The sequence below is a fragment of the Alosa alosa genome, chromosome 6 (genome assembly GCF_017589495.1).
Source record: "Alosa alosa isolate M-15738 ecotype Scorff River chromosome 6, AALO_Geno_1.1, whole genome shotgun sequence".
Lineage (NCBI taxonomy): Eukaryota > Metazoa > Chordata > Actinopteri > Clupeiformes > Clupeidae > Alosa > Alosa alosa.
In genome coordinates this window covers 19,268,404-19,283,768 of record NC_063194.1, presented here as the reverse complement: position 1 = coordinate 19,283,768, position 15,365 = coordinate 19,268,404, and the positions used below count along the sequence as shown (strand labels likewise).

Sequence of the window (15,365 nt, the reverse complement as noted above, 5' to 3'; positions counted from 1 at the left end):
CGTGTATAGAGTCGTTAGGTGGGCTTAACATAATGATTGATGGCAGAGTTGCAACGGTTCGGTGTGAATTCCCTGCTACTTGAAAACAAAGAAGATGGATGTTGCTGTTGGCGAACAGCGTGACACGAGTTAATCTTTTTTTAAGTTGCCAAAAGTTCGAACTAGCCAACTAGCTCCGCTGGGAAAACGCATGGGACTCATGAGTTGTAGCGCTATCCTATGCATGCAGAGGGAATTTGAAAGACAACCAATTATCCCGACCCTCGGACTGAGCACTGCGAACGGTGAGTCCCCAGACCCTACATTTTAATGTGGGTCTGGCTCGTCAGGCTAGGGCATTGTATGAAACCACTTGAAAACTGTAGCTTGCATCCACAACATCTGCAATAGCAGACCTATGAGAGCCTGGAGCCTCAACTGTTCTCCTTCTTATGCTTGGAAACTGTGATCAAAAATCAGCAAAAGCAATATTGCCATCAGGGGAATAGCCATATGGGGAATAATTATTAAAATTGTGTCCAACAATATTGTGTTGTGGTCCATACTGAATCAAAATTGGAGAGGAACTTCCATTGTGGCGCAAGCCTCAATGACAATAATGACAGTCCTGTAGTCTATACATGAGATTTGCGCCTCATCTTAGTTTAGTGACTGCTGCCCTTTTTCCATTTCTTTTAAGTAGGGGATATTCAACAAGAATGGTGGAAATGAAATGTGCTGCTTCGAGGGTTTAACAACTCCCTAGTAGAATCTATCAGTAAAAGAAATCAAAAGGTGAAAAATAACAAAGTGTATCAAGATCATCAATACCCAATGACTCACAATGCTCATATCCATGGGACTCGGAAACTGGCCCCAGTTATTACTTAGTTGCTCGGTATGCAGTACAACTAGCTAGTTCGCTAACTCCTTTTTATTTTAGAAGCATGATTCCGGCACTCTCCGGGGCCTGCCCAAGGAGGTGGTGCTGTAGCGGGTCCGTTGTAACGTGGCGTAGGACGGCCTGTCCATTACCAAGGCGTGGGGCAGCGCTGGCGGGCCAAGCTGGCCGTTCCTCTGAAGCGACGCTGTCCTGCGCAGGCTGCCGTCCAGCTTCGCCTGAAGACTCGAGGAGCTGTGAGCTCGCTTTATGTCTGCGTTGATGGCGGCAGCAGCAGTGGTGGCAGTGCTGCTTTGGCACTTCCTGCCGTTGGGTGTCGCTGCTGCTTTGCCATGACGCGCACAGTGCCCTCGGAAGGGCAGAGCCGAGCCATTGGTACGCTTGTCCTCTAGGGCGGCGCCAGTCAGGGAGCCGTTGGAGAATAGGGGCCTGACGGACAAACTCACGTTGGGGAGCTTCTCCTCGTGCTCTCTGGGCCTGTGTGGAACTTGGTCTCTCTTCTTATGGAGCAGGGACACAGAGCTTTTCAGCTGGGCCCCTACCTCCCCGCTCCTCGTCCCCGTCCGGTGATCTGCCGTCTGGGCTGGAGCCTCGGCCGGCGACCCGGTCCTGCTGAACCCCTGAGGGCCCTGCTGGGCCTTGGCCCGCCTCAGAGTGGAGTCCCTGTTGGACGGAGCCGTGCTGGTGATGGTGGGGAGGTTAGGGTGGGCCTGGCTGGGTTGGGGCTGAGGGTCCTGAGCACCCCTGGTCCCAGCCCTCCTGGAGCTCCTCCTTCCCAGAGAGCTGTCGTCCCTGCTGCTCAGGCAGACCTGCTCTGGGCCGCTGGGCAGCCTCCGGCTCTGGCCCTCCGGCACCCGTGGAGACTCGGGTCCCCTGCCCGGGCTAGTCCTGCTGGGGGAACCGCTGGATTCTGGCTTCCGACGGAGTGTCTGAGCCTTGCCTGTGGGTGGGCTGGCTACGAGAGGAACGATGGGCTCTTTGGTGCACCGGGGCCGTCTCCCAGACTCCAGGTACTCCACCAGCTCTCCAGGCATGATTCCGGGGGTGGCAGGTTTCTGGCGGTCCTTGGAGCCAAAGGACCAGCGCAGGGGCAGCATGCGGCCCAGGCCATCTCTGCTTGGACGGGTGGGTGACCGCATGCTCACGCTCCGGCCTTGAGTCCCACGCATCAACGGCTTGCTTTCAAAACCCTCTGGGAGTAGGAGAAATCAATCAGAACCTAAAGATGGATCTCTGGTCTTGTTCTGCTTTTTGTCAATACAGAATTTTTCAAATAGTCCCATAATTTCAATCTAAATTAAATGTTGCACAATCCACAGCATTAGTTATGACAGTGGTCCTATCTAACCTGACTCTCGCCAGATGAATTTTGTTCCGCCTAGCTCCACTCATCCATCTGGGACCAATCCATTGGAGTGTTGCTTCAGAAGGCTGGGCCTAATCAAAAAATGCTTGCATATGATTGAATAAGCCACTTGTCCGTCATCTATTGACGTGCTACTTCAACCACTCACAAAGAAGCCAACCCGTGACGCTGATAACAGTCTCACAGCCGCTTCTACGCTATGTGACATCTATGAAACTCCCGCCCTGCGTCCTGATTGGCTGTACCATAAAATCGGGTGCAGAAATCACTCTCAATGGAAGAGGTCCCAGATGGATGTGAGTGAAGCTAGGCGGAGCTAAGCGGAACGAAATTCATCTGGCTAGAGTCAGGTTAGGTCCTATCTACTTTGAGTGAGAATTGACTTTTAAGTTAAGAAATAAAAACATTACCTATATCTTTAAGTGATCTTTACATTAAAGCTAGGACTTTCTTTTAGCAACTAGAAGCTACATCTAAACATTACTGTTTCAGTTGCTGATACTATATGTCCTCCTCTTTTAAAAAATACCAACTTTTGTACTGCCTCGTTTTGGCATATCACACCTTAACAGAAGGCTTAAATGGACGGAGAGTAAAACTCACCTGTGTCTGTGTTTGCTGACTGCTCCAGAAAGACTGGAGAATCAGGAGCGGGGGGACTGTCCCCTGCCAGGCGGATGAGCCAGTGGTCCGAGGAGCTGGAGTTGCTGGAGCCTGGACAGGGATGGGTGAGTGATGGTGACGTGAAGACAGGAGCAAGAAAAAGATCACACAAGATGGAAAGAGGAAGTGAGTGAGTGAGGGAAATAGAAGAAAAGATTGTGAGTGGAAAAAAAATTCATTCAGTCAGTGAAACACACAGCAGCAGCAGCAGCAGCAGCAGCAGCCGCGTCATCATCTGCGATGCTAGAGTGAACATTCTTAGCTCTGACAGGTGAATGACAACAGCACTTATAGTGCCTAGAAAAAGTATTCAGCACCATGCTAAAGTTGACTAAAAAGAGGAATAAAAAAATCATCTTTTGGAAATGGATCTTAATGGATCTAAAAACCCAACCTTAAAGGACACCAATTTTCCTTGTGAATGAATAATGTATCGCAAATGAATAAATGTTCTTCATTAAAATACAGGGTACATAAGTATTCATACCTCTATGTTGAATTCCCATAGAGGCAGACAGATTTTTATTTTTAAAGGCCAGTTATTTAATGGATCCAGGATACTTTGCATCCTGATAAAGTTCCCTTGGCCTTTGGAATTAAAATAGCCCCACATTATCACATACCCTTCACCATACCTAGAGATTGGCATGGTGTGTATTTCAGTTAGCCTATTAGCTGGTTTGATTTGCATTGAGCTCAATGAGCATTAAACCAGCTAATAGGCTAACTGAAAATACACACCATGGCATACGGACCTGCAGAAGATCAAACCATCAAATGGAGAATCAAATCCCGGTCCAAGGGCCTACACTGATTGGCCTTATTGGAGTATAATTGAATATAAAACAAACTTCATGGCACTTGGAACAAACAAACAAAAAAAGCTGAAGGAAATCCTCTAAAGCATGACCCTATTGGGTGATCACCTGACGCTGACTCATGCTGACCTCTGAGTGAAGATCTGGCTGACCAGGGGGGGATGGTGTTGCGGCGCTGGTAGAAGAGGATGTAGGCCCCTCGCGTGCACACCTCCCCATCAGGTACCGTCTCCACACTGCTGTCATCGTAGCTGTACCACTGGCCGTCCACCGAGTTCCTGCAGTTAGCTGGATTTACATGGGCGTGTGAAAAAACACGCACAAGCATACACATACAAACATAAAAACACACAGGGAGATGTACGCTTGAATGGTGGATGAAGAGACAAGTGTGTGTACACCAAACACACTGCAAATGTTTCTGACCTTTAAATAATGACATGAACAGCACAGATTCTACAGTACCATCTTTAGACTGATATTGAATAGCTCCAAAGGGCCACATTTCATATGACTCTAGGTCAAATACATTCTTATCAGGCCAAATCTTATTCATAATGTTTCTTTTTTTCTCTTCTTTTTTCTCTTTCATACTATTTGTAATGTAATTTGTAAATGATGGATGGATCCTCAGCTTCAGCAAACCTGTGTAGTGGCCCCCATGCATGCCTCCATGGTGGTTGCACACGGCGTACAGATCGTACAGGAAGTCCTGGGGCTGCTGCTGTTGATGCTGCTGCTGGGGGTTTCGCGGGTGCTGCTGGCTCTGGTGGTGGTGTGGGGGTGCCGCTCCCTGCTGCCTCTTCACCACGTGGGGGGCCATGTCCAGGCCGGTCAAGGGGAAGTGCACCAGCGTGGAAAGCTTGTTGCGCCTGTCGCCCACCTGCCGGAAACGCTTGAGGTGCAGGATGAGGATGTCCGGGAGCGTCCACAGGCTCATCTGCACTGTGCCCTGCTGCAGCTGCTGGCAGTGCGGGCACTTCCACGCGTCGTCTGGTGCCAGCTGCCACCACACACACGTAAGATCAATCAATATCGATCAATAACTATGAAATTCATCAAACAAAAATGCATATGAAGCTAGAGAATTCTATTCTTAAACAGTGTCAAGTTTATTACCAGTGTCAGGTTCTTTACCAGTGTCAATTTCTTTACCAGTGATCGCCACCTCATGACTTTTTTGCTGTGTTACTTTTTGATTACATACAAGACACACAGATGGGGATGATAAGGTTGGATGCTGCAGAGTGCACAGCCATGCTATGACTACACATAGCCAGGTCTATAAAAAACTGGGAAATGCTCCAACTCATCACCTGTTGCCAAGAGACCAGTGGTCCATGCTAACCCTGTTAGAGTACGAGGACTCACCATCCAAGTAGAATTCTTTAGAAATTCTCATTCCTGAGAATAATGGATCTCTTTTGCAAGCACACATATCTTTAATTATGGTGGGAAAGCAGGATAATATAGAGCTGATTTAATCCAACGACACATATGCACGCCCAACACCACACACTTGAACAAGTTCAACACTTGTTCAATTCCATTTCATTAGTATGACCGCCGTGCAGTGAACCTTGAATTTTCCTTTGGGGATCAATAAAGTATCTATCTATCTATATAGGTTTTAGTCAGAGTTTTTTTCTTCCGTTTTTTTTCTTTTTCACATGTGTAATTTTCCGTCAATGATTTTTGGGACACTGAAAGACCGTGGTGCACGAAACTTGGTGGGCATGTAGCCCCACAAGGATAGCATGGAACCATTGTTTTTCGTTTTGATCCGTCGCCCCCCCCCACCGGACTGGACCCCCTAAAAAGGAGGGTAGGGCAGACACAGTTTTCTGTGAATATCTCGAGAATTGTAGGGCCTAGGAGGACCACCTTTTTTTTGTATGTTGGTCTTAAGGGGCCATTTCAACCCATCCCATAACCACTCATTTCATGTATAGCGCCACCTAGTTACAAATGAAAAAGCAAAAATGAGATGTAATCGCAGGTATCTGTGACCTGACATGGCAAAACTGCACGAAATTGGAAGTGTAGGATCATTATGACACCCTCTGAATGCACGCCAATGGACACTACCCAGCCCCCCCCCCCAAAAAAAAAAAAATAAATAAATAAATAAATAAATAAATAAATAAAGTGTGATGTGTGCCTTAACGTTGTATGATGCATTACCTACTGATGCATATGCAGTAAAACATTTAGTCAAAACCCAAAATCTAAGCAACAACCTGGCAGGGGTTCCTCTCTGTCACTTTATAAATAAAATATTGACATAGCACGACTCAAATCTCGAAGAAGACCAGTAGTATTCACTAGGTCTATAACTAGCCTATAACTAGCTAACACTAAAAAAACACCATGTCCTTATTCAAGTTGCTTTTTCTGTCATCTGACAAAGTAACAAATCGATTGCCATTAAGACACGTTTTAAATAGGAAAATTGCCGGAAATCTTTGTCACTTTTAAATATGATGCTAGCAGGCGAGAAGCTAATTGTCTAATCAGATTCAATGATCTATGCTAGACTGGAGCTAAAACTGGTATCGCCAGATTTAGAGAACGGCTGGATGAACTGGAGAAAGGTAAAAATCAATTGTTTAACTCAAGGGGAGGTGGAAAATGAGTGTAATTCCCAAAATGGTGGAATATCCCTTTAAGGCTGTTAAGCTACCATTTAGAGGAGTGGCCTTGGAACACTGGAACAGGAACGAAAAAATAACGTTTTTTGCTCAGAACGATCCGAAATGAAAATCCTTCTGTTTTTAGTCCCTGCTGAGGACCGAGGTGCTGCTCTGACTGATTTTAAGGCTTCTGTCGCAGACAACAAAGCCGTTTTAAACCTATCTGATTAGGATGAAGGAGATCGTTCCGTGAGTGGAATTATTTGATTTGTTTGGAAGCCGCCCTTTCATACAACTTGTTTCACAGACTTATCTATTCTACTATGGTATAGTGAAGCTTTCACTATAAGCTCTAGGGGTTGACTTTAATGAAGGACTCAAGAACTGCATAAATAGGATAAGGCAAGCTGATGTGCTTTGTGTCCTGCTGTGGGCTCTGGGCCCTACCTGCTCCTCTTTGGTGTAGAGCTGGAAGCACTCGTCCAGGGTGCAGCTGTACTGCTGCACATGCTGATGTTGTTGCGAGCGCACGCTCTCCGCATCTTTCACCACCTCCTCCTGGATGTTCCCAAACAGGCTGCAAGGAGACACAGAGAGAATTCACAGACACAGATGTACACACACACATACACACACACACACACACACACACACACACATACACACAGTGTTATATATCGGACTACACACAAAAAAATGGGTTTTTACTAACTAATACAGGGAGGCTCACCAGTCTTTGATGTGATGCTCCCATTCCACAACCAGCTTCACATGGCGCGGTCCGCCAGAGCCACACAGCTTCAGTGCTCTGTACACACACACACACACACACACACACACACACACACACACACACAACACATAAGTTTACAGGTGTATATGTTCTGAAATTCTGTCCTAAAACACAAGTTATCTGACACCTGAAATGACTGGGTGATTGGCTACATTGTGCTCTGATTTGTAATACTGGACAGATGGTCACATACGATGGACCAAACGATGTCCTGAGAATTTTCACATAATTGTGGTTTGTGGCAGACTGAACCAAATCAACACTGTATTCTACACACAGGAAGAACTGGATGAGGGCAATGCTAACTCTCAGCCACAAGGGGTCAGTCTGTCCCAATACCGAGTTTGGACTTAGTTGATTTTTCATATACCCTGGGACATGTTAAAAGAAAACAAATTGATGGCTCCTAATTAAAACTTTAATTGGACAGCCTTAAGAGACTAGATGGTTTGTTGAAATTCATGTTTAGTTTTTTAAATTGTTCAATTACTAAACATTACAAGATTCAACCCCTAACCCTAACCATATTTTTGTTTTTTGTTAACAGTCTCAGCAGAAAGTTTGATTACAATCTGAGCATAAACTTTATATAGTCTATAAGAGACCATCCAAGAAAAATATAACAACATCCTGAAGCTGGAGCTTAATGGAAGCACAGATGTCTTTACAGCCATCACAGCTTTAGTAAGAAATTCAATGAAAACTCAGTTTTCATTGGATTACTACTTTATCTTTTCATTCTCTAACATTCTGTACATTTAAAGGTGACGCATTTGCCCTATGCAGTAATCTCAAGAAATTCAATTACCTTTCACTACAGACAATTATGAGCTCTTTGTTCTGTCCCGGCTAACAATTATTCAAGGTTACTGGTGTGGTCTGGTTTGTAAAATGATGACTTCGATCGAGCTTGTGTGTGGGTGAATGAAGGCTGTGTGATGGCTGTGGAGAACGTTTCCAACTCACAAAGTTGTCCCTGAGTACTGGGGTCAGAGATGCAGGAGCCCAAGAGCCATTCATTGAAGGAAGTGAATGGGCTTTTCTGTTTGCGGGTGCTTGCAGCATGTGTGTGTGTGTGTGTGTGTGTGTGTGTGTGTGTGCGTGTGTGCGCGTGCACACTGTGCAGGAAGGAGACAAGGCTGTGTGTGTTTGTGTGTGTGTAGGAGGGAGGGAGGGGGCTTAAGCTCTTTGAGTTCCACAGCTTCACTATTGCACAGAATGCCAATTAGCTGTTTTGAAAGCTGTAGACCCCCTAATTACCTTCCTATTAACAGATCTCAACCTGCTCGTTTGGCAAAGGATTAGGTGGCTTCAGTTCCCTCCACATTAGAATCCATTCATTCACACACACACCTTTCAATAAAATTCAGTATAAATTCAGTATAAATGGCAACAAAAGGAGGAGAATACTTAATTGGGACTTGCTTTAGACGCAAAGACACTTTAGAGAGGGCTTCTGTGCTCTGAGTTAGGCTTATTATGAGGTCTGCAGTCTGCAGTCTCACTGTTCACATTCAGAAACCGGGTTCCTCTGTTTCTGCAGCGTATCTACCAACCATCTGTCTGAATGGATGCCAAATTGTGCATAATTTTAGCCTCTGCATATAACAGTAACTTCCACGGAAGAAGAATTCTAGTGAATAATTCACATTGTAAAAACTTTGTGTGCATCATTGCATTGCAACATGTATTGTTTCTGTGGGTGAGTATGTAATATAGTCAAGACAAAGGTCATGACACATGACACAGGGCTATGGCTGCAAATGCCAGTGGTGCCCTTTACGACCTCTGGAGGGTGAAGTTTATATAAGGGCAGTGAATGTGTGTGTGTGTGTGTGTGTGAGCGCACACAGGTTTATGTGTGGGTGCATGAGCAAGGTTGTACCGATCCACAGCTGGATGACAGAGTGGCCTTCCGTCTTGAGGGCAGAGGTAGCTGTAGGAAGCTGATCCCCCAACCACACGAATCCTGAACAGCACCCTGGAGCTCTGCAGGCCACAAGACATACGACACACATTTACTCTCAGCCACAAATGACTGGCACACACACACACACACTCACATATGCACAGACACACACACACACACTCATGCACAGTTGTTTAGTATGAGCCATAAGGCATAGAGGTCAAAACACTGGTAATGATACGTGACAGGGCTATCGAAAAAAGAAAAAAAAGGATCAAGTCAGCATAAGGGCTGCTGAGGAGGGCCAATCCATTTGCTGCAGGTGTGACTTCCCCCCCACAGCTCCGCTCATAATCACCAGAAATGTACGGCCTTAGGCATGAGCTACACCAGGAGCGTAACTGAAGCGATCCGTTCGCGTTGCGTCTGCCGCAACAATTAGATTACATTATAATCAATGGAAGTAGCTACACCAGACGTGACAGTGGGGCGTATGTTCGAAAAAAATAGACCATTCATCTAAAATGGATTTTACGCGTCGCGAACGGAACACTTCAGTTACGCACCTGGTGTAGCTCATACCTTACTGTGAATGTGGAGGAGAAATCACGATTCCTAAACTCCACAGGGTACATCTACATTGACGGTAGCTCGAAAACAAGCCAGGCTTTTTATTACTGCTGGAGTAAACCCTATCAAATTCCTTATTCATGTGTGCTTGTCCAGCTCAAAATATTTGCCTGAGATTGGCCATGTGCTTTACAAAATGACAGAGAGTGAGACACAACGAGAGGGAGACTGAGGCACGAAGGGAGAGACAGAGAACAAGAGGGCTTCGGGAGACGAACGCACAATTGATTTCCTTTGCTTTCCACTCTCTTTGTCTGGCTTGGCGGATAAAGAAGACCAGCGCGGTCCGAAGCGCAGGGATTTGTCTGGTGCGAGGGGCTACGAGGGGAGCCTGACGGGCAGAGAGGAGGAGCTGAGGAGGCACGCTCCGCTTCTGGCTCACGGGACACCGCTGTTAGGGACGGATTGCAGCGATGGGCCAGATATTGCCTCAGACAACACAGTCGCTTGTTTGATGATGGCGCACTCAGCAAACGTCTGTGCGCTTACACACACATGGGCGCATGCACACACATACCCACGTACACACACAAATGAGGCTGATATATAGTACCAAGCACCATTAATGAGAGAACTTAATTATTAAGGTAATTATTTTGCCACAATATGACTACATTATATATACAAATGTATACTACAATATGATTAATAGGAATGACATAATACAAATCCAACACCTTAGAAATGCCTGCATTACTAAAAATGACCACATAGAGGCACCAGCTGACTACTAAACCTCAGGAGATAAGAGTTTGCCTTGATCTACAGGAAATCTATCTATAGGGAAGTCTATAGGATACTACATGATGGAAATGAGGGCAAAGACCAAGAGAAAGCCAAAAATAGCATGAATGTGAGTGAGTATGAGCAATGATGGGGATGCAATCAGAGAGGAAGAATGAGGAAGAGTGAGCGTGAGACAGAAGGCAATAACCCAGAAAGAATTAAGGAGAGGAAGGACAACGAGGACAACATGAGTGACTGAGGAGTGCTATATGCAGGAGCGGTGCAGGTGGTAAATAACTGGACTTTACTCTGGAGTCTCGTTTCACACGATCACATATTCTCTAACAGATGGGCCGGATTTAGCTGAGCATTCAGGTGAGATTTCCTGGGATAGCTGGGGAATGTTTTCCCCGTTTCAATAAAAAAAAAAAATGAAACTAAGGCATCCCAGGTGAGGGATATTGCTCTTTTACAAAGTTGACAAGAGAAATGAGGAAATCTACAAGGAAACTTCTCTTGGCACTTTATGGATATCCTCTGCTAAGAAAATAACTAGGCCTATTTATGCATTCGTTTTTCCAAGAAATAAATGATATAAAGGGTTATTTTTGACAACCAAATGATATTCAGAGCACAAATAAAGACAATTCAATTGCAAAGCCTTAGAAAAAGCCAAATAATAACAATTAAAAAATCATTGCTTATTTATAACCCTGGTTTCCAGGTGTGTTAAAGTACTTTCTATTTACAACAATGCTAATTAGCCATCCAGGCTATCCTAGTTGAACATTATGAACAGGTTCAGCAAGGCTCCCAATACACACTGGACTCTTCAGGTTTACTAACTCACTCGTTCTTATACATGTTCAAATATGGATTTTACACACAGGCAAAGCTGAGACAGAACCCTCATCTTTGGCCTTGGCAGCATGTTAAGCCTAGCCTAGAAATCTAGACGCACCCTAGTGGCAGCAAATTACATTTGCTGTCAGGGCTAGTCTACCAACTCTCCGTTGGCTTGTGAGCTCGAAAAAACATCTATCAGGCCAATCAAATCGTGTATAGAGTTGTTAGGCAGGCTTAACATAATGATTGATGGCAGAGTTGCAACGGTTTGGCTTGAAATCCCTGCTACTAGAAAACAAATAAGATAATGTTGCTGTTGGCGAACAGTGTGACACGAGTTAAGCTTTTATTAAGTTGGCAAAAGTTTGAACTAGCCAACTAGCTCCGCTGGTGGGAAACCATGGGACTCATAGCGCTGTCCTATTGCGTGCAGAGGAAATTTGAAAGACAACCGATTATCCCGCCCCTCGGACTGAGCACTGCGAACGGTGAGTGCCCAGACCCTACATTTTAATGTGGGTCTGGCTCATCAGGCTATGTTAAGCCCACATACACCACACAAACCCTGTCCTCTCTTCTTAGACAAACAAGCAGTAGACTGGTAAAGACCAAATCCACCTGTGTCATTCCATACACAGCACTCAGGGTCATTAAACCCCATTCCGAGAGCAGGGCAGGCAGTGGGAGGTAAGAGCCATTTCCTGTTTAAATAGAATTCTATTAGGGACCACTGTTTGTCACACAGCAGTACCTAGAACTCTCCCTGCCTCTAAACATAAAACTCAAAAAAGAAAATGTGCGTGTGTGTGTGTGACGTTTTATCAAATGAAGCATCTCACATTGTTATTTTTCATAGATCTCTAGCATTCTCATCCCTAGCATGTGTCCCAATCCCCTGCAGGCTGCACATGCATGCGGCATGCGGATCGGCTGCACACACGCATACCCTCACACCTCAGTGGGCTGTGGATGAGAACGCATGGAGGCGACACCCTGTCGTTAATCATGCCCCAACTCCATGCTTTTCAACACGGACTTCCACGGGCTGTTGTCATGATTCAACTCTCGTGAGAGTTCTGTCATAATCATATCTGGGAGACGCTATCCCTTCAACACTGTTTATAAAGAGAGAAGGAATTGAAAAGAGGGCCGTCAAGGCTGCTAATGAGACTCTTGACATAAAAAATCTAAAAAAAACCCATTAAAAATGGGAGATTTCCAAGATGTGTCCTTGCTGGCTCTCTTTGCGATGGCTGCTGAACACACAGTGCAGTTTAATTACATGGACATCTAGGACATTGGATAAGGGACAAAAAGAAATTCTGCCCCAAGGGCAATCTTGATGTCATCATGTCTTATTCTCTAAGTAGTGAGCCTTGTTCTAGGTTAAGAAGGCTTCCTCACACACACACACACACACACACACTTTCCATATATACCATCAACACACCCACACCCACCTACCCACCCAAACATCAACACAAACACACATCCAAACACCAACACAAACACACACCCAAATACATACACACACACTCTTCGCCACTTACATACCAACACACCCACCCACCCACCCAAACACACACACATTCTCAAATCTCAGTCATTCATTTCTCTCAACCACCTCTTACTCTGTTTGAGTAAAGCCCCGTACCTGACCCTAAATGATGTGCTGTTAGCTGGGCGGGACCGTGGCTGTGTCACTACGACAGATGAGATGCTCCAATTGGAATGTGACTTTGTGCTTTTTGCCAGCAATCAGGAAGCACATGGGGCCAGCACTGAGGTAAATCATTGATTTGATGGAGATACACAGCTGGGAGTATTTACATCTCTGTTTGTTTGTCTATCTGTCTGTCTCTCTCTCTCTCTCTCTCTCTCTCTCTCTCTTGTTTGTATGTGCTTCTGAGTTGCAATGTCATATTTGCCAAGCTTGGCTTAATTCATCTGGTTTGTTTGGGGGGCCATGAACTGACCCAGTGCCCTGAACCCTCTCAGCCATGCAAGTGGCCACATCTGTTAAACACACACATGCATACACACACACACAGCACAGCAGAACCAGCCCACATCCAGTACCTGGGCCTGGGCTCCGTTGATCATAAGGTAGTAGAGCTTGCTGAGGATGCTCTGCTGCAGCTGGTCCCACGACACAGACCTGTCCTCGCGCATCAGGAACGGCGGTCCAAACCTGAGGACCAAGAGGCAGGAGAAAAAGAGCCAAACATGAGAGGAGAAAGACTACCAATAATGACGCTCAGAGAGCACAGACTTAATGGCAAAGATTACTCATAATCAGTCGGCATGACAGTACATGGTGTCTGCACGACTTGTGTGGCTGATGTGAGTGGGTCACTGTTCGAACCAAGTGGATGATGCCGCGTGTGAGTCAGTATACGTCTGCTGATGATCATGATGGCGCACACTCTGACATCAATTCTGATGCCAATGTCCTTTTAAATGTCACACTGCAGATCAGAATCTGGCCTGTTTTTTCCCCCTTCCCTCAGATCAACGACTGCGCCCTGGTCAGGAATCAGCACTGATGGTGGGTTCATATGTACTGCATGGCCTCAAGGAATCAACCCAGTCATTACATTATTATGGCAACCGTGATATCAAATGAACGGGGATTAGCCCAGGCATTACGCTGTGGTGTAATCACTATTATCATTAGATTCCATGTGGCTACGCTTCCTGCTGTGGGATACCCATTTCCAGGCTTCAAGCATCATTCCTCTTTGCATCTGCGGCACAGCCACCAGACTATCCACAGGAGGCAGAGGGGGACAAACATAATGCAATTACCAAATGGACATTCAATTAGAATGGAAATATACTGGCTAAAACAGAGCTAAAGCCATGCTTAAGTTTTCCATTTGAGGACCCTATATTACTGTGGATACACAGTGCAGCTCACGTTCTCTGGTAGTGATTTGTGAACTCGGTTCTTTAGGGTAATATGGAAATATCTGCCTATGTGTTCTCACCGACCCCTCCTCCTTCATTTTTTCTTAGTCCCTTCCCTCTCTCTCTTTTTTTTGGAAATCCTCCTGTCTCAATTCTTCCTCCCTTCGGCCTGTTCCACTGTGTCTGGATGGCTAAAGGTTACCGACTTCCAGGTGGTCATCACACAGTGAAATTCCATGTTGTCAGTCAAACAACTTCCTCTACATGCAAGCGTGGAACACCACCTGAAGCTGTAGAACTCTTGAATCATGGGAACAAAAACAAAGCCTGAAAATCCCAGGAGACAAAAATAGAATGTGATTAATGTGAATTAAGTATACACACAGAAGGCCAAACGGCTAGTGAGTGGCACTGTATTGTGGTAAATACTAGGGAAATATCTCCCTCCTCCCTCTAGCCAGAGACTTTGTCTGCATCACCAGAACCCCATTAGAGCCAGTGCCTCCAAGTCAGTGAAGGAAAGAATATCAAACGTAGGCCCAGGGAGTCTCCCGAGAGATGCAGTGACAAATAACACAAGGTCTAGTTCCTAGCCCCTAATTTCATGCTTGTGGAAATTTCCCTGTGTCAGATAAATTGGCCAAAAAGTTGCAGAGCAGATAGGAGAAAGATAGTGAAAAATTAGGGGGAAAGGAAAGGAGGAGAGAGCGAGTAGGAAAAGGGGAAACCTGTCATGCATCTTCATGGCATGTTAACTCATTAATAGGAGACAAGGCGATAAGATCATCCCGTGGAAACTAATAAAGGCATCTCACACACACACACACACACACACACACACACACACACACCATCCTGTGCATCTCATCTCTGCAGCCCATCTGTCTGCCCATGTGGAAAGAGGAGCTAGCATAAAACTAGGCCAGTCAAATCTGTTTGTCACTGGGAAGAAGAGGAAGAGAGAGAGGGATGGAGAGAAAGAGGTGAGAGAGTGTGTGTGTGTGAGAGAGAGAGAGAGAGAGAGAGAAAGAAGGGAGAGAGAGAAATAGAGAGGGAGAGTGGGGTGCCTAACGATGATATCACTGAAACTGAGATATATCTCCTGCTGACTCACAAGCAATAAGCTGGAGGAGTCAAAATGAGTTTTCATGTGTTTCTGAGGGGGGTTGCAGTGCAATCAGAGCACAATGA

The 15,365-nt window shown here is 45.6% G+C and overlaps 1 protein-coding gene across 1 annotated transcript in view; it reads right to left on the bottom strand.

Annotated features, from left to right (window-relative positions):
* Window positions 1–261: 261 nt before the first annotated feature.
* The window catches only part of usp43b (ubiquitin specific peptidase 43b), a 60,184-nt gene continuing 45,080 nt past the window's right edge, over window positions 262–15,365 (bottom strand). The window contains exons 8-15 of the mRNA XM_048245819.1: window positions 13,344–13,455; window positions 9,039–9,142; window positions 7,091–7,168; window positions 6,808–6,937; window positions 4,373–4,730; window positions 3,857–4,015; window positions 2,850–2,960; window positions 262–2,072 (exon numbers count right to left, since the gene is read on the bottom strand). Coding sequence (XP_048101776.1) covers window positions 919–2,072; window positions 2,850–2,960; window positions 3,857–4,015; window positions 4,373–4,730; window positions 6,808–6,937; window positions 7,091–7,168; window positions 9,039–9,142; window positions 13,344–13,455 — 2,206 coding nt within the window. The 3' untranslated portion in view covers window positions 262–918. The remainder of the gene's footprint in view (window positions 2,073–2,849; window positions 2,961–3,856; window positions 4,016–4,372; window positions 4,731–6,807; window positions 6,938–7,090; window positions 7,169–9,038; window positions 9,143–13,343; window positions 13,456–15,365) is intronic.